General features: G+C 45.5%; 2 protein-coding genes across 3 annotated transcripts in view; both read right to left on the bottom strand.

The window, feature by feature from the left end:
• Positions 1-1,878: 1,878 nt before the first annotated feature.
• c1qtnf5 (C1q and TNF related 5) lies at positions 1,879-5,953 on the bottom strand. Of its 2 annotated transcripts, none has more exons than XM_079731213.1 (3): positions 5,849-5,953; positions 3,851-4,101; positions 1,879-3,462 (listed from the first exon to the last, which is right to left on the bottom strand). In XM_079731213.1, the coding sequence occupies exons 2-3, from the start codon at positions 4,086-4,088 to the stop codon at positions 2,942-2,944; spliced, it is 759 nt and encodes a 252-aa protein (XP_079587339.1). In that variant the 5' UTR covers positions 4,089-4,101; positions 5,849-5,953; the 3' UTR covers positions 1,879-2,941. The 2 variants fall into 2 exon arrangements, with proteins under 2 accessions (XP_079587339.1, XP_079587340.1); XM_079731214.1 differs by having other exon boundaries at positions 3,851-4,098; positions 5,849-5,925.
• Positions 5,954-7,410: 1,457 nt separating this feature from the next.
• The window catches only part of kmt2a (lysine (K)-specific methyltransferase 2A), a gene marked incomplete at its 5' end in the record, with an annotated part of 36,243 nt that continues 25,678 nt past the window's right edge, over positions 7,411-17,975 (bottom strand). Inside the window, 9 exon segments of the mRNA XM_079732154.1 lie at positions 7,411-12,204; positions 12,484-12,613; positions 13,197-13,277; positions 13,402-13,509; positions 13,936-14,110; positions 14,258-14,332; positions 14,624-14,850; positions 14,949-15,017; positions 15,255-17,912. Of these exon segments, the coding sequence (XP_079588280.1) occupies positions 11,929-12,204; positions 12,484-12,613; positions 13,197-13,277; positions 13,402-13,509; positions 13,936-14,110; positions 14,258-14,332; positions 14,624-14,850; positions 14,949-15,017; positions 15,255-17,912 (3,799 nt within the window). The 3' untranslated portion in view covers positions 7,411-11,928.

The following is a 17,975-nucleotide window of genomic DNA, read 5'->3' as shown; positions in this document are numbered from 1 at the left end:
TCAAGATCCCCATCCATCCATCCATCCATCTATCACCCAAAAGTAGGCCTATCATCTATGGAATGTCACAGTTGTGTACCACAATATCAATGGCCAAACGTAGTTGCAACAGGCCCTGGTTCGAGGTTTACACACATACACTTGTGTCCGCAAACACGCGCATATATAGGCTACACCGTACAGAGGTATAATTCAAAAGTGCATAACATTTATAGCCACAGGGCCAAATCATTAATAATAAACAGTTGACAGCATAGGCTGATATGCATATTTCCCAGAAGCAATCATTGCATTGACATGACCACAAACTACCGTTTGTGATATATTGTGCTCTGATATATAATAAAACCATGATGAGGATGAGTTGTGGGGTTAGCCATACCCTCAATCATACTTTTGTTTCGTGGGACCGGGGAGAGTGCCCATTCTCAACCGATGGGCCAACCCTAACCCTAACCCTAGCCCTAACCCTAGCCCTAGCCCTAGCCCTAGCCCCAGCCCTAGCCCCAGCCCCAGCCCCAGCCCCAGCCCCAGCCCCAGCCCTAGCCCTGGTCCGAGTGCACCTCCTACAGACTGACGTAAGCCAGTGCACGATATTCCGCAATTAGTTTTCTTACCCACTATGAAGTGATGTGACTGACCGACCGTAACAATTGTATCCTCTTCAAAAAGTGACAAAACAGTTCATCCTTAGTCTGTCAAGCATAAGCATATAAACACCTGTTGGTATTAATCTACTGTCCTATTAAATGAAAGGGATCTCTGACAAGCGGCTGGATTCTATTATCTTCCCAAATTATCTGAAAAGTAAATGGCTCTGCTAGAGTGTGAGGCTTTACAGGATTTTCTTTTTTCAGACTATGTTGTTCAGCACCACGAGCATAGGATACCTACACTAGAGGCCCTCTTACCCGGTAGAGTCGATGAAGAGGCTGTCAACCAGTGGTACATTGGCGCCCTCTAATGGAGCTGTACGTAAACACAGAGCTTCCAATCCCACATTGTGGTTTTGCTGTCCTCCGACTATAAAGTCTTAAAAATGTCTCTGAAGAAAGGTCACTTGCCTTGATTTAACATAAACGAATGAGGGTGATTTAATGTTAATGGACAGGATCTTTGGCCTCCATTACCCAGACAGACGCCAACGAGCTGTTATGTCTAGAGTGATTTCACTGTCGCCTCGGCCCGTTCGGCCACGACACTCACAGTTCCTGAACTAATGGAAAAGCCGAACGATGCCCAGGCATAGTCGATTTACTTCTTTCCATCTGCTCTTATGTCATAGGTAAACAATACTTTATTTATAGTTTTTAGTTTGAGGGAATAATATAGTAGGAAAAAAACAATTCCACATGTGTGAGATATTTAACAGCCAGACAGCCTGTCTCTATGCCTCATTTTGTAACTTGAAGAGTAACCGAGCTCTGAGTCACCATTCCTCTTGCATTAATGTCATCACCGAAATGAAAAAGGATTAGAGAGAAAAACATATTGGTGAGCTGTTGAGTCTGATGCACGAGCTGTGAGAAGCATCCGATAGAAACGTATCAGACAGACAGACAGATAAACAGACGAACAGAAACAGCATTTGCTCAATCCAAATCTTCTTTTGGCTACTCATTTGCCCCGATCTTTTTTTTTTTACAACCCACATGTTTTGCTGTCCGCTTACATCCATAACAATTGTATCAATCACGTTGTCGTCGATGTCACTCAACTAAAACGAAAGTTAAACAAAAAGTAAATATTAAGATGGCTACCATGGCAGTGGTCTGTTCGAAGCTCCACGTGGTGCACCAGTCCATTGATAAGACTTGAGTCACTATCAACTACTCTGGAGAGACGCTTTCGGACGGTTGATAAATGGATCCAAACATTTTTTATTTCATTAAAACGTCGGAGATAATGATGTTTTTAATGCAGAAAAACGAGCAGAATTTATTTTCTTAAGTGAATGCATTAGGCTTACTTTAGGAAGCATACGGTTATTGTTTCACTTGCCCATATAATAGTCAGAAATATCTCCACCAGCCCAGTGTTATTGAACAGTTATCATTTTTCACATTCAGCCTAAAACAATGGAAGCAGGTGATTGATGAGCTCCTGCGGGGAAGTCAAGGTTAAATGCACCATTTTAGCTTCTCCGAAGTAGGATGTAAGGATATGTTTGCAATGTCACCCATCTCTTTGTGAACAGTTAATGTTAATATAAAAACTATAGCTTGATTGAGGGTGATTTAAGAGCTACGTTTTGAGGTGGTTAACCTTTCGTCCCTGAATCGTCACACCACTATTGCGCCTTGAGGGAAATGGTAAATAACCTTATTCCTCCAAAAAGTCGGCATGCTCCTTTAAAGGAATGTATCTTAAAATGCATGTACCTTTAAAATGTATAGGTACATGCATTTAAAGTTTAAATGCATGTACATGCATTTAAAGTTTAAATGTATGTTTCTTTAAATGCAGTTTGCGTTAGTGACAAAGCCTACAAGTGGTCTCGCCTCCCAGTAAACATTGTGAGTCTATGAACGTTCGGAAAACCACATTTAAGTTTGGCCGAACACAAGGTTATTTTACAAAGAACATTGGCCAAAACGCTAGAAAACAACTATTGCATATTAAGTTTCTACTTTATTAAAAGTATAACTTTGTTATATCGTAAATGACGAGTCCTTGTTTGAATGCCACTGCCGTACTCAATCAGTTCACCGATCAGTAGTGCCTTTCAAATGAGGAAGGGAACATCACTTCTCAGTCAGAGCACCTGATCAGACCTTATCTGTCCCAAGTCTTTCAAGCAACATTGACCTTTTTATTATTATCACCAAATACCAGCTCTGATCATTCAAACCAACAAATAAAAAAGGCCTTCAAAAGGGTTGGTTGTGTTGGGACTGTTCTAGGAGAAACAAGGTGTGTGGAAATGGAATGGAATGGGATTTTATGCGAATACAGCCGAGTTCTTCCAGTCAGAGTAGACCAGGAAGCCTGTGAACGTGCTGTCGGTCTTACTGCTGGAGTAGAAGCCGCTGTATTCCCCCAACGCCATCTGGACCCACACCTGGTCGCCAGGAATCAGGTGGAGCATCGTGCCGCCCGACAGTGAGGCAGGCTTGGGCCAGTTGCCATAAAACTGAAAGTAGGACGCCATGGTGTGGCCATTTTTTATCAGGTCAAATTGCAGGCTGGCGCGGTACACTGTGGCGTGGACCACAAAGTAGTAGACCCCGGGGATCTTACAGGTGAAGCGGCCCGTCTCTTGGTTGAAGTCGCCCTGCTCGTTGAGCGTGACCTTGTTGAAGCGCACCGCGTCGCCCACTGTGAGCGGCGTGGCCACCGTCTCAGAGAGTTTGGCGGTGAAGGCGGATTTGGGGGCGACGGCGCACTCGCCTTCCTTCCCCCTCTCCCCCTTTTCCCCACGGCCTCCGTTGTCTCCGGTGAGACCCCTCATTCCCAGCTCCCCTGGAGGTCAGGGAAAAGCACGTGATGATAGTGCATGTTAATGGCTTCAATTACGATCTACATGGTTTATGTATTATTTTTAAAGGTGACGTATCATACCACCAGGTGTGAGTGTGATTAGCCATTACAAGCCGTTTTGAAAATCTGCCTCTTATGACATCACAAGTGGGCGTGTCCACTTAGATGTGTGTTGGATAGATCAGTCTACCAGCATACCCAGTGGACTGCAGCAAATGTTGCTCATCTATCCGTCATACGTCTAGGTGGACACGCCTACTTGTGATGTCAGGCAGATTTTCAAAACGGAATGCAACGGCTAATCACACTCACACCTAGCGGTTTAATATATCACCTTTAATGTACAGATGGTACTGAATACATGGCTCACCTTGCTGTCCCCTGTCCCCCTTCTCTCCCTTCTCCGCCGGGGCGGCGTCCCTCCCATCCCGACCGTCTCTCCCCGGGGGGCCCGGGCTCCCGTGGACCCCTGAGGAGCCCGGGATACCAGGGTGTCCTGTGCACAGGCTGGGGGGGATCTTGTTGTCCTCCAGGAGGTCCGAGAGGCTCACCTGCAGGCCACAGACGAGGTAGAGCAGGAGCAGCGCCGGGAGCCTGGGGGAGGTCATCCCAGTGATCCTGCTGAGCAAAGACATAAGACAACAGCTTTAAGTCACACAAACAACAAACGTTTACAATGGGATGTTTAGGGAAGCAACTGTGGACATATTTCCCAGGGGGCTTTTTAGATGCTGTTTAGATCTGATCAGATGGAGATTACATTTTCATATATTTTGATAGATAATAGAATTATAATTATAAATGGGTTTTTTTTCTGTAATAATTTAATCTTATACTTTGCAAGGATGAAGTATATGGAAAAGCTAAGAAGTGCTCTACTCCATTTATAGCTTTATTTTGTCTCTGATTTTTTTATATTAAAGTCAAACCCACCACTCTGAGGGAATTCTTACATCAGGTTTCTGAAGGTCTCATAGACCTCTGCTCTCTTAGTTAATACAGGTTGTTGCATCATTTTCCCTAACCAAAAGTCATGTTAGTGAGGAAAGTATTCCTCATAGAATGAAATGCAAGATGGGAGATCTTCACTCAGAGACACAAGTACAAATCTGTTTTGAGAAAGGCAGTATATTGAATTGCTTGAATAAAAAGCCCAGGCAAGAAATAAAAAAATACATTGAGAAAATTATCGACAATATAAAAAGAGAGCATGAAAGTCAAATACAATACAACATAAGCTTCTCGGCAAGTAGCACAAAATACCTAAAATTCTCTATTTATTATCACCTTAGTATTTAGCAGATACACTTTCCTCAAGCATTCAGTTGATACTGGAGCAAATGCAACACTTCTAAGTGCTGCACGACCAAGTAAAAACCACTTGATAGAGTGCAGAGCCGCTAAAGGAATCAGAAGACAGCCTAAGTAGTGTGTCTTGTCACAAACTAGCCAAAGTTTATGGTTACAACCAGTATTCAATACAAACTCTTCTGTCTGTGTGGGCGGGCTGGCCAAGGAGCAGGACAGTCAGCTGCCATTACAGGGGCCAGGAAATATATAATATGTACATATATCTGGAGTTGACTAAAACAGCCATTATGGACATTTGAAAACTACACATCACACTCTCCGTCCACATTTAAACATATCCAAAAGATCTGTCCAGAAGAAAATGTATTAAGTAGCAAAGGGCTGTTTTGGCCCTAACTTCCTGGAGAGAAGGGGGGGAAGGGGTGGCTGTCTGAACGCTGTGTCAGCGTTCCAGGAAGACAGCTGTCTGCTCCCACTCCTTTGTTTCGGTTCATACACTCTCACTGTTTCATATTTTTAATCAGAGAGCAGAGCAGGACCCCATGTTCAACACTGCACCATGGGCATGTTTATCCTACTGCTCAACTTAATGAGAGTGTGACTGTTATACAAACACATTAATACTGACTGTTTCCACACTAGGTCCTGTTTGTTTAATAATGTACATAACCAGAGATATGACTAGAATTACTCAAAGTCCAAAGGGCAAACATACAAAGTTGGGATCTGATGCAAAGTTTATTGTATCCATATCCAAACCTTTTTCATTGTATTCGTTTTTATAAAAAACAACTATGTAATAGTTCACAGGCTTTACTCTACTATAACATCATCCCATTTTCGTTTCTCCTAAAACTTTGTCGTTCCATCCCCCTATAAATATTCCACCTATTAGGATATATATATGACTAGCACCCACAACTGGAGAAACAAGTGTTATCAGACTTGGCTCATCTTCTGGTGTGGAATGCCCTCCACCCAGACACTGTTAGCATTTTACCATCTCGGTGGCTCCGTTCAACACAAATATAAATAAAATCGTGAAAAAACAACTTACCAGATGGTGTGAGTGAAGCCGTTGTAGCAAAGCCGCCCTTCACGTCTGTGTGGATCAGAGACGAGCAAGCCGAGGTCCTTCCCACCATGAAGGGTAGCTAGGAAAAAGTGGGGAGGGCAAGGAACTCTGGAAAGGAAACGGCAGTGAAATCCAATTAGAAACAGAATAGCAGGAGTGAGATGATTTAGTTAGGGTGGAGAACAGGGAATGTGAGAGCCTACTGAAGGAAAGATTTTCTGTGCTCTTCAGCCAGCATTAATAATAGAGTGTACTGGAATGCACTATATGTAAACAGTTAGCCTGGGGGAAACATATTTGGGAAGTTACAACAGCAAGATGTAATAGATGTTTTTGGACAATATGTGCACAATTGCATCAGATGGCGGTGGAATGTCGTTAATCACTGCCCCAGGGAACAGGGCTGTGGTCAGTAATTATGTCACCACTACAGACAACTGAGGTTAAATCTGCCTGGCTGGCTCTCTATTACACAAAGCCATACTGTCAGAAGAGAAAGGGATAATGAAATGTCAATATACTAAGCAGACACAAAGATGGGTTTCAACACACAGACACACATTTACCGTGTGTGGTTGTGCTGAACTGAAGCTCAACTTGAATGGTTGTCAAACATAATTTAAGTGCATTCATCAGAAACAGGAACTTTGTTTCTGTCTGCTTATACCAGATTGTTTTTACACAGATTGGTAAATGTGTGTGTGTTTATATACATGTGTGCATGCATGTATGCGTGTGTGTGTGTATTTATGGATGTATGTATGCATGTATTTAAAGCGTACACATTTGAACCATGCCCTTGGACTCCAACATGCACATTCCCAAGACACACATTAACCTTCCATATGGCTTGGATTTACTGGACTCCCAGCCCCCTTTTAGCAGCTTTAAAACCACTTATTCTGTATGGGATACACTGACCAGGTGAGGCTTTGGTGGGGGGAAGAGGAGTGTCAATGTCTTTTGAAATGAGGCCCTTCGTTTTCATTAGCTGTGAGCTGTTCTGCCATAATGTTGGCCATGCAGAGACTTCACAGGACTCCTGTGGAGCCAGGCGGCAATAATTGAAATGAGTTGAGGCAGTAAGACATGTTTTCAGTTAGTAGCACCGGCATCAGCACTTTGCAGGCCTGTTCTGTAATTGGCTGGTCTCATCTATTAAACACTAAGAGAGGAGTAACTGTAAATTTAAACCCTTCAGCAATTTATTTTACTATGTTTTTTGTCCTTTATCGTTCAGAAAGAATCTCTTGCTTAACATTGGTCAGTAAAAAAACAAAAACAATACCCAAGCCTTTATTAGCGTTGGTTTGTTACATTACCACTGGGCATATACATAACCTTTTTACTAGCTTATAGTCACACATCCTGTGATGTGACTAACTTGTATAGAATACATTCGTAGACATGATCCTGATGGTGTGTTGAAAGATGAACATATTGCTTTGAACTTTAGTAAAATTAAGTGGATACAATTCCTTTCGTGGCAAATATTTTGAAAAGAAACATATAAATCAGACTAGAGTCAGGGGTAAAGAGTAAAGGACACATGTTTATTATTTAAACTATCACTTAAATAAAAAAGTGCATAGAAAATAAACATGATTAGAAACTTTTCTTTTTACATGTATTTACAGCTTTGCTTCCTAATTTTACATTCAACCCTATTTGTGGTTTTAGTTTTTTTTTACTGTTGTAATTTCCTTCATTTCTGTGATGAGTATTGAGAGAACACTGATAAACAAGACCGTCATATTATTATTATTATTATTATTATGAGCAGGAGGAAGTTGATAAGACAAAGGTATATTCAAGGCATTAAAAACAAGCCTGTGTATCATCCAATATTCACTTCCTGTGTGACACCAAATTCCCTCCTAGGCTGACAAGTTAAAATACAAACAAATGTTTAGTACTCGCCCAACTGCTCCAAAATGTCGATTGCAAAAATAACAATTTTGGCTTGTTGACCGTTGCTCAAAATAAATAACGTAAGTGTATTTTTTTAACCAACATTATCATCTTGGTATTATCATATATATATGTATATATATATAAAATATATATATATAAAAATAGTACATGATAAGTACAACCAAAGCTTCAGAGGAAGGAGTCAGCAAGGGAGACACAAAGGGTTTTCCAAAATGAAGCAACATTTTGGTTGGGATTTCATACGTTTACTGGTCGGTCTCCACTAACCAGACTCCATTTATACACATCAAGTAAGCAGTTTCAAAATCCCTGTTAAAAATAAAATGTACAATAAAAACAGACAAAAAAAAAAAAACAGTCACTACAACAATCAGGAAACAAAAATGGCTGACCTCAAGAAGTACACAACCACATTAACAGTTACATTTCTCATCACATAAATATTGTTCCTTTCCGGAAAAAGAAAAAGCAAAGTAAGAAATTTAATCCGCAAAGCCCCTTTTTCATGTTGAAGGTGCATTCACAGACACAGGAGAATTGGTACTGATATCACTATACAAGAGTGACGACTGTTAGTCTCATCCAGGTATACTGTAACACAAAAACCATTATAGAGTACATTGAAACATTGCTAATAACCATAAATCTGATGATTTGCTACTGTAACTAAGTTTGTCTGTCCATTCCATATATTGTATAGATACTAAAGCACAAGAAATTACTATGCATGATTTTGTATATTATCATTGTTATATATAGTATAATTACAGATGATGTGGGTGAAGAGCCACTGGTGTGGCGTGGTAAAATGAAGACAAGGATGCAACAGAGGCTGTTGACTTACTGTATAGCTGCTTATTAAGGAACACGGAAACAGATGCTATAGTCGCTAGTTATTATTTACTGGTTTACTGGTCAAGCGTTTGAAGCGGAGACCCACGGACAGACGGAGCCCTTAGCATTAGCAACCCCCTCATCGCAAATGCACGTATGAATGACCATATTCCCTCATTCAGTAAAAACCGGTTGGTACGAGTAGGTAGAAATGCCGTCGCGATGTGCCTGTCATGTCAGTACATCCCCAGTGGTTAAATTAAACAAACAAAACGTAAACCATCGCCGCCTCCCCGCTACGGGTTCATGTCACAGCTTCCCAGACCGCCATGTTTCACAGATAACACAACGTCTCTCTCCGTGGAACAAATGGAGCCCACAGAAGGGATTGCCACAACTCAGATGTTGCTCAGGAGGATAATACATTCAGGTTTTTGTTTTTTTGTTGTATCTTAGCAGCAGAACCCAGCAAGCACAATGCTGATGCAGAAACAAAATTCACACCACCCGGTGAGAGTTGGTGTTGACTGCTCCTGGCCGGTGGGGGACCAAAGCCTGGCTGATATGCACTGCATGGCCGCTAGAAGTACACCGCGGCCCCTGCCTTAGCTGGGTGGGGAGTGGGAGTCAAGTGCACTTCGCTAGGGGCCTAAATGCCACGTTCACAGGCCCCACCCCACATTCAGTTTTCCTCTTTACTAGGGGGGGCCTACGGCTGGGGTTGAAATAAACAGCTTGGTCTTAAACGGGAGGGATGAGAAGGATCGTCCTATGTGTAATTCAGTGCCTCCATCATAACAAACGTGCAGAGGTGGAGCCCACGGAAATGACCGTTATAGTTTTTACTTTCTACGTGAAACGCTCCACTTCTGCTGCAAGTGTAACTGTTGTGTCCGTAATGTTTCTATGTGGGGATGCTCAGGAGGGAGGGGGCTGGCTGAACTCCAGTAATGGTCTGTGGTCAACCAGGTAAATATGCAAATCCAACAGGGAACAATCACTGGCCGCATTGGCATGTTGGCTCCAGGATAGCAAAATAAAAAAAAAATCAGCAGCCGAGTAACAATAGGTTTAGTTTTTCCAGCGAAACATGAAAAAAAAAAGAAAAAGACCCTTTAAACAACTAAGGCAAAACACAAAGTTACTGATTTCACTTGTACATGCACTGTGCAAAGTGGTTTGAATTGGCTGGAGATATGACTTATGCTTTTCTTTATTTGCGTTGCATCAATAACATGAAGGCACCTCTTCATTATAAACTGGGCCTGCAGACGGGACCACAATCTATAGGAAACCGTTGAGTTGTGAACAGATGTGGATCTGACGGACTGGCTTTTGACTGATCTAGAGATCCACCTAGCTGCTGTCCAGTGTAGCCTATCCAGCCAGGGAAAAGCATTATTGTGTTTAGGTTGGTCTTGTTGTCAGAGCGTAACGCTGGGTGTTGACATTAAGGCGGGAGAGAGGAGATATTCACCTATTTAATACGGACCAATAATTTAAAGTCTCCCTCTCGAGTGCATATTAACAGAACTGCCCACTACAACTGGAACATAGAGAATTAGAATAGAAAAGAATAAAACACAGCCCTGACCGAAATGGCCTTGGATAGAGAGCTACTGGTGGACTGCACTCAATGGAACCAAGCCACAGACCAACGGCAGTCTTTGGAATTAAAGAAAACATTCAGGCTACAAATTAAACAATAAAAATAATTAAAATCAATTTGGGAAAGAAAAACAAAACAAGAACACAACTTCGAAAAGGCAGCAGAATACAAAACGTAGAGACCAAGCATTAGTGTTTGTAAACCTCTATTTCCTACAAAAATGGCAATAAAATAAATACAATCTCTTAAAAAATATAAATACCATCATTAAGTGCTATTCACTAGTGAGTGCTTTTTTAGTCTTTTTGTGTAGAAAAATATACATTATTTACATTTCTTTTTAAAAGCAAGCATGATATTTCCCTGTCCATAATTAAGAAAGACAGATAACAAACAAGAAATTTAAAAGACTTAATACCGTACAAATAAAAAAAGTTTTTAAAGTTTATAACAATTGGCTAAAAAGAAGGGAAAAATACCTCGATGGGAATTCAATTCAACGGGCTGATGTTTGGTTTCTCTCTGCTGCTGTAATTTGGAACGTCATTAGAAATCCAAAATAACCTTAACTTCCAAAGACTTGAGCTTAATAGCGACAGCACACTTGAACCTGCAGTACTACGTCTAACAATACCTGGCGACGGCCCCAGCCGGGAGACCGACCAGGCCCATAACGGGACCCCTTTGAGCACGACTCTAAAGTTCCCTAGTCCCTTGGCAGTCAGTCCACCAGTATCTCCAGCTGCCTAGCTTCCTCAAGGCCAGAAGCTTCCAAACATTAAAACCAGCTCTACCTAGCTACCTAGTCCTAGTACAACTCTGGCTGAAATACACTGGTAAGTTATTCTAAAGCAAACAAAACAAAAACAAAGAAACTGAACTAACACTTTTTTTCTTCAGAGGTGCCTCCTTTACCTCCGGTTTCTTCCTATGACCACTGCCCCTCTGCTATTGCCACCTGTACATGCAGGCTTCCCAAGACATGCTCCTGGGCATCCTGCTATTTACAGACTTTTCCTCCAGACCTGAGTCTGGGTGGGTATGGGATTGGTGACACATCCCCACAGCTCTGAAGGCTTCAGGACACATTCAGACAGGCTGACACACACACACACACACACACACACACACACACACACACACACACACACACACACACACACACACACACACACACACACACACACACACACACACACACACACACGTCTGAATATTCCTTTCCAAGTCCCTAAGGCCCTTCAACAAATTGCACTTTGGTGTAAAATCGATCCTTTCCATACATGGTTTGTTGTTTGACTTTCTATTGGAACCTCTGAGCTCTCCAGCATTGCGGTTCAAAGTAAGGTTATCCTATCTGATGAGGCCCAACCTTTCTGGTGAAATTAAGAACTGGCCAAATTAGCAAAGGAAAGAAATGGGGCTATTGTTATAAATTCCACTACAGAGAAAAGTTGAGATTTTCAATGATGTCAAGTTAATCATAAAGGAGGCACAATCATTGTCGTCTTGCTCATATCCAACAGCCCCTTCAACCAACGGCAAGAGTCATCAGGAACAAACTCCTTCCTCCATTTCTGGTGGCACACTCCTCTCTGGAGCTAGTGCTGCTGCTCGGGTCCTTAACAGCCGGGGCCCCTACTGAAGCCGGGCCAGGCGCACCTCATCATCATCATCATCATCATCAGTTGAGGAACCTGCGACACCTCTTGGCGCCGCAGTTGCAGGGCAACTTGCTGCCGGCGTCCTCCACGGGGAACTTGTAGTCGTAGGTGAGCTCCTCGCCGGGAAGGACGCGGCGCGAGGCCAGGATGACGATGTGCTTCCTGCCGTCCACGGCGACCACGCGCGAGTGGCAGTTGGGCTCACAGGCGTGGTTGATGAAGCGAGCGGCGTTGCCGTGCACCGTGGCGTCCACCACCTCGTGGTCGTCGATGCGGAACATGTAGCAGCCCATGCCCTGCAGCGGGAGGAATAAGAAACGCGAAACAGGTTGTTTGATGTGAAGGTTGCTGTCCTTAACATGCTTTTAAAAGCCCCAAGCCCGCCATGTGCAAATTTGGGTATATATTTGTAGTATGTTCATATTGTTTTAAGGGGGAAAAAAGCAAACAAAACAAAAGGGTCCCTTCGAGATATTAAAGACTGTAAGGTTCTTCTTTTTGCTCATTTCAAATATGACTTTTATTTTGCAAAAATGCAAAAAAAGTATTGATCTGTTTCTCTCCCTCTCTCTTACCTTGCCCTCGTAGAACCTTTCCCGCTTGTCTGTGAGCACGGAGCGGATGACGTTCCCGGAGTACTCAATCACCATCTCTCCTGCCTCAATGGTTCTCTTACAGAACAGCCCGCGACCATGGATGGGAGATCTGGGGGGGGGAAACACGCAGGGATGAGGTTATTATAGGTGACCTAACTGACAAACGTAATTGATTGTACCTGCAGGGCATTTTCTGTTCACGCGGTCGAATGTGTTGTTTGTGATCATTGTCATTCACCCCTTGATGTGGGCATTTTTGAGCTGGATGAGCTCAAATTTATGACAAAAACGACACTGGATAATGGTTTGAAATTACGTTTTGAAATTAATTAAAAATCGGTACAATATGAAAAAATAATAATATTTGAAATGACCTCTAAAAACACATTTCGTCGTGTTAATGCCAACATTAAGGCCAGAGAGATCTAGGTTAATTGCGCCAACTCTGCATGGAAAGATCTCATATTAAACCTCAAAAAGTGAGCCTTGCATTTGAGGATGGCCGGGGTTCGGAAAACGAGGGGGTGTGAGAGTGAGGGGCGGGGCAGAGTACGTAGCTAGCTTGAAATGACAAATGTTGCATATTGTACCTTTAACAGAAAAAAATACTGCAGTTCTGTCTGTTATACGAAGGTATGTCCTATAGGTTCCTCCGTTTCCGTTCAAGTGAGGAACCTCACTTGGGTTCTTACCTGTAAACCCCAACGGTCTCCTTGGATGCTGTTTTAAGCTGGTTGAACCTAATAGCCAGGGGGAGCTCCAAGGACAGATGCCTGCAACACCACAACAGAGCGGGACACATTCAGGCTGGTGACTAGTGCTTTTCAATGCCTTGTCAAAACATAACAACAAACCAAACTGAACATTAAAGAAGGACAGGATGCTGATGGAGCCCACCTGGCCATCGTGAGATGACCATCCTCCCCTTCCTCTTCCTGTGGCCGGTACTGGGGGGGCTGGCGGTGTTTGGAGGCCAGGAAGTTGAATACGTCGAATGCAGAACTCCTAGGTGCAACGCCCAGTCAGTCACCCAAAAAGAGCAGGTTCGAAACACAAGAACACACACAAACACCAAGGTTAGCAGGAACGATAGGACAGTATACAATAGAGGCGGACAAGAAAGTATCTGCTTGGCAAGGCTGCCATAAATTCCATAATTGTCATCTGACTGTACATTTTCTACAGACTTTATTTGCATCAATATCTCCATAAACAGACATTTTCATTTATACCTGATGCCATTCATGTAAACCTTGACATCTTCTACTCCTACCCCAAAGTGAACCAAATACGGAATGGGGAATGGGTTAACAGGGAGAGGTTCAGGAAATGGCTCCCACTGAAGAGGGGCTGATGAAGACCCAGTACCAGGGTCTTGAACCCACGCTCCTCCGGCTACAGTATGGGCCCCGTCCAGGCAGGGCTCCCTACCTGTGGTGGGTCTCTGCGCGCGCCGCCCCGTAGGGGTTGGCCGGGGGCGGGCTGCTGTCCCCGGGCTTGTGGAAGCGGAAGCGGTAGCCGTGGCAGTGTCTGGCGCCGCAGAGCTGCTCCAGCAGGAAGACCACCGCCTCGTGCACCACGCCTAGCATCCTCAGACCGTTGACCCCTGGGGCCGGAGCAGGAGCACACACGCGTAGATGTGAGCATGGATCTTTAACGACTCGCCAGGTTGTTGGCATTTTGAAAAGGAGTTAGGGATGATAAAATCATACACGTGCTAATGAGGAGGACGATAATGATGCATGAAGCTCACCTTCGAAAGACAGCTCTTTGAGTCGGGCGTTGGAGCGAGCTTGCTGTACTTTATCAGTCAGGGATTTCCAAGCCTCTGTATTGAGAGGGCAGACAGGACATCCGTTACAACACACACACACACACACACGCACACGCACACGCACGCGCACACACACACACACACACACACACACACACACACACACACACACACACACACACACACACACACACACACACCATGAAGGCATTGTAGTACAATGCGGTCTGGCTGTTGTAGATCGGTTGTATTCCATGTGAGACACATTGTATAACAATGGCAGCATTAGATTGATTATTAAAAAGGTGATAAATTGTTAAGTACTTTGCAGTGTTTTCCTCTCACCTTCGATACTCTCACAGCGGATGTGGAAGCCGTCCTCACTGCGGATTTCAAAGATGATGCCCTTCTTAGGCTTACTGTCCAGGACAGAGTCCTCTGCATCGCCTTCCTGCTCTGGCAGCGAGGACACCAGGAGGGGGCCCGGGGCCCCAGAGCCCCCTGGGGCCTTGTCCTTCTCCACGGCTTTCCCCGTCAGGGCACATGTTTCAGAAGACTTTGGATCGGGGACACTGGAGACAACAAGGATGAGCAAATTGGGTGAGCATCAGAGAACTGCATGATGAGGACTGAAATTGTGCATCTGTTGGGGTCTTGGCAGAAAACCTACCTCTTGTTGGGTGGCTTGTCTGTGGGTGTTCCCGTTTCCATAGGCCCAGATAAACTAAACTCTCTGGATCTACAGAAAACACATATTTGGTCACAAAACATTTAGCATTCCATCAAATAATATTACAAGCATCGTTCAAGATAGCCTTTTGGTCTGTTACATTACCAAAACAAGGAAACTGGTTTGCTACATACTTTCCCCACACACTAACCTGGGATGCCGCAAGTGGCTCTTAAAAATAGAAGAAGATAACATAGCCTATATTTCTAGCAATCTTCCACCCGTCAATCAATTCACATGTCTCACCCCAGGTTTGCGGATGGTCGTCTTTCAGGGTTGTTGTACGGCTCCTTCTTCTGCAAGGTCTTGAGTTTCTTCCCACTAGATTTGTCGGGGCTCTGCCTGCTTCTCTTGGCCTTCTGCTTGCCTTTCCCCGCTCCACAGACGTTGAGTGTGGAAGATGCTACAGTGTTGCAACGCTGCGTTTGTTCCAAGGTAGACCTGGAGCCCGGAGAGTGTCCGGGAGTCTTGGTGTTAGTGAACACCCCGACCACACCTTTAGATGACCCCACTGTGGTGACTTGTCCCGGGGCCCGGGTCACACAGGCTAGGGGGCCGGTGTTCTGGCCGGTCTCCAGGGTCGGGGCTCTGTGATGGGGTAGATGGTGTAGGTGTTGCAGCTGACCGACAACGCTTTCCTTCTCCCCTGGTTGTGTAACGGCCATGCTGAACGTTTGCGGGGTGGGCAGGACACAGATGCTACTGGCGATGCAGGTTTGGACAGGGGAGCCGACGTGGGACATCAGGGGGGTCCCTCCTGCTGGCTGAAGCACCATGGGCTGATCAGACAAGCCCAGGCCATGGGGCCCGGCCTTAAAGAGGAGGTTGCCGATCGACCCGGTGAGCTCGGTGGCGCTGAGGACTGGGGTCGTGAGAGACACAGATCCTGGAGCGATAAGGCCAGTCGCTCCACTGGGAGCAACCGACACAACATTTAACACAGACTGATTGGAGTTAAGACTAGAGACTGTGCAGGGCAAGAGGTGAGTGGAGTCATGACGCATACCAGCCTGGCCACCAGCAGAAATGGGCATTCTGTGCTGAAGGATAGGCTCAAAGTACATAACCCCGCCTTGTTTGGGTCTCTTGATGATATTGGGGACCTTGCGTTGGGAGGTGGTGAACTCAACTATTCCTCCGGGTGGACCAGGAATGCCAGCAGTGATTTGAGAGCCTGACAGGTTGATAAGGGTCATATTTGGAGTGCCCACTTCTGATGGTGCCAGAGTTGGCTGACCGCGGGACCGAGCTAGCTTTTTGGTCTTTCTTGGCTGCAGACGGGAAATCGGTCGCTTCTTGCCATGTGCAGAGGCCAACAAAGCTGGGGAAGAGGCCATGGAAGATGCACTAGACACTATAGGACTCAATTCACGAGGCCGGCCAGCATCTGACACAAGAATCTGGGACTGGTCGTGGGGCTTGGATGACACTCCAATGAGGAGCCCTGAGGTTGTGCTGGGGATGCCAGTCTGAAAGCCTGTCTGCGTTCCTGTGAAGGTGTGGATCTGTGGGTGGTGGGACATGGTGCCCAAGACTTTTCCCCCTGCCGGGAAGATTGTAGAGGCTGAGGAAAGCCCAGTATTAAGCCCAGTGGTTAGGGTCATTGAGCTCAATACTGCGGAGGTGCTGGTGTCTATCACTCCCGTGGCACTGATCTTTTGGGGGACACCATTTGGAAGAGTCTGGAGAACATATAGCGGCTGGAACTGTTGGTTGACCAAGATTAGCTTCTCAGGGCCTTGTTTAAGGACCGCTGGACCGGCAACCTGAGCCTGGGAAGGGCCTGGGCCGTGGATCGGGCCAGGGCTGCCCGCTGAAGCCGAGGAGGAGGCAGTGATGTATGTCTGGCCTTGATGAGGCAAAGAGGGGGAGCTAGGTAGACCCGGGGTAGCAGAGTTTCTAGCTAGGTCCTGGGTCCCCGGAGACTCCACTACTTGGCCAAGAGCAGGGCTGGGAATGAACTGTTCAGGAGTGTCATGCTCTTCTGCCAGCGGAGTATCCCTCGTGGACAGCGCTTTGCCATCATGCTGGTTCTGCGATGGCGACGCACTGGACCCTTTTCTCTTCTTCTCAGCACTCTTCTCCCCACTAATCGCTTCTGGGTCGGCAGCCAAGCCCAGCATTGTGCGGTCGGCGGTTTCTGAGATCAGACTTCCAGCAGTTTGGTTTTGGCCGCTGCTGACAGAGGGGCGGGTGGTCAGGACAGAGAGGTCGGAGGGTAACGCCAGAGGAAGACCGTAGGGCTCTTCTACAGATATTGAGCTGCTCACACCGCTCTCCACGGCACTGCCACCGTCACCGCTGGCGAGAGGCTGGGAGAAGTCATCGAACAGGATGTCCTTGCGCCGATTCACGTCAACGTCGACGTAGCCCAAGAGCTCTGAGGAGGAGGGCTCGGGTTGTTGGCCCAAAGCCTGCATGGACATGGAGGGCGTGTTGAGGACAAACTCCATGATGTCGGACGGCAGGATGTTGCCACAGTCGTCGCTGTTATTGTTGTCGGAATCTGACTTGAGGAGCTCAGTGCTAAGGGAAAGCTGGTTGTCAAGGGGATCTTGACCCTGGCTTTGGGATTTGACCCCACCTCCAAGAGGAAGACTATTATCTTTCTGGTTCTTTCTGCCCTCCCTGTTGCTGCTTCCACCTCCTCCTCCTCCTCCTCCACCCCCTGCTGCTGCTGCTGCTCCACCGTTGTCCGCCTCCTTGCTTGTGTCATGGGACTCCAGTTTCTCAGCGTGCCTCTCACGGCCCTTTCTTTTGCCAGTGTTTCTGTGCGAGCTGGAAGTGGCTGAGGTGGTTGTGGCGGTGGTGGTTGTGGCGGTGGTGGTGGGACAGGCGCTGGCGTCGCTCTCTGAGCCGTCGTCCACTCCGTCCAGCTGACCAATTTGCTGCTTGCTCAAGCTTCTGTTAAACAAACAGACAAATTCAATTCTAGCCATATTTAGACAAGGGTACAACTTTTATAAA

This window comes from Pollachius pollachius, assembly GCF_949987615.1.
Source record: "Pollachius pollachius genome assembly, chromosome: 3".
Lineage (NCBI taxonomy): Eukaryota > Metazoa > Chordata > Actinopteri > Gadiformes > Gadidae > Pollachius > Pollachius pollachius.
Note: the sequence above shows the minus strand (reverse complement) of the source record. Positions and strands in the feature narration are given on the sequence as shown.

Bases quoted from the DNA above. Each gene is read 5' to 3' on its own strand.
- c1qtnf5 (XM_079731213.1), bottom strand. From the start codon at position 4,088: ATGACCTCCCCCAGGCTCCCGGCGCTGCTCCTGCTCTACCTCGTCTGT. The intron at 3,463-3,850 runs GTGAGCCATGTA...CCTGACCTCCAG, and splicing joins GGGGGACAGGGGACAGCAAG to GGGAGCTGGGAATGAGGGGT.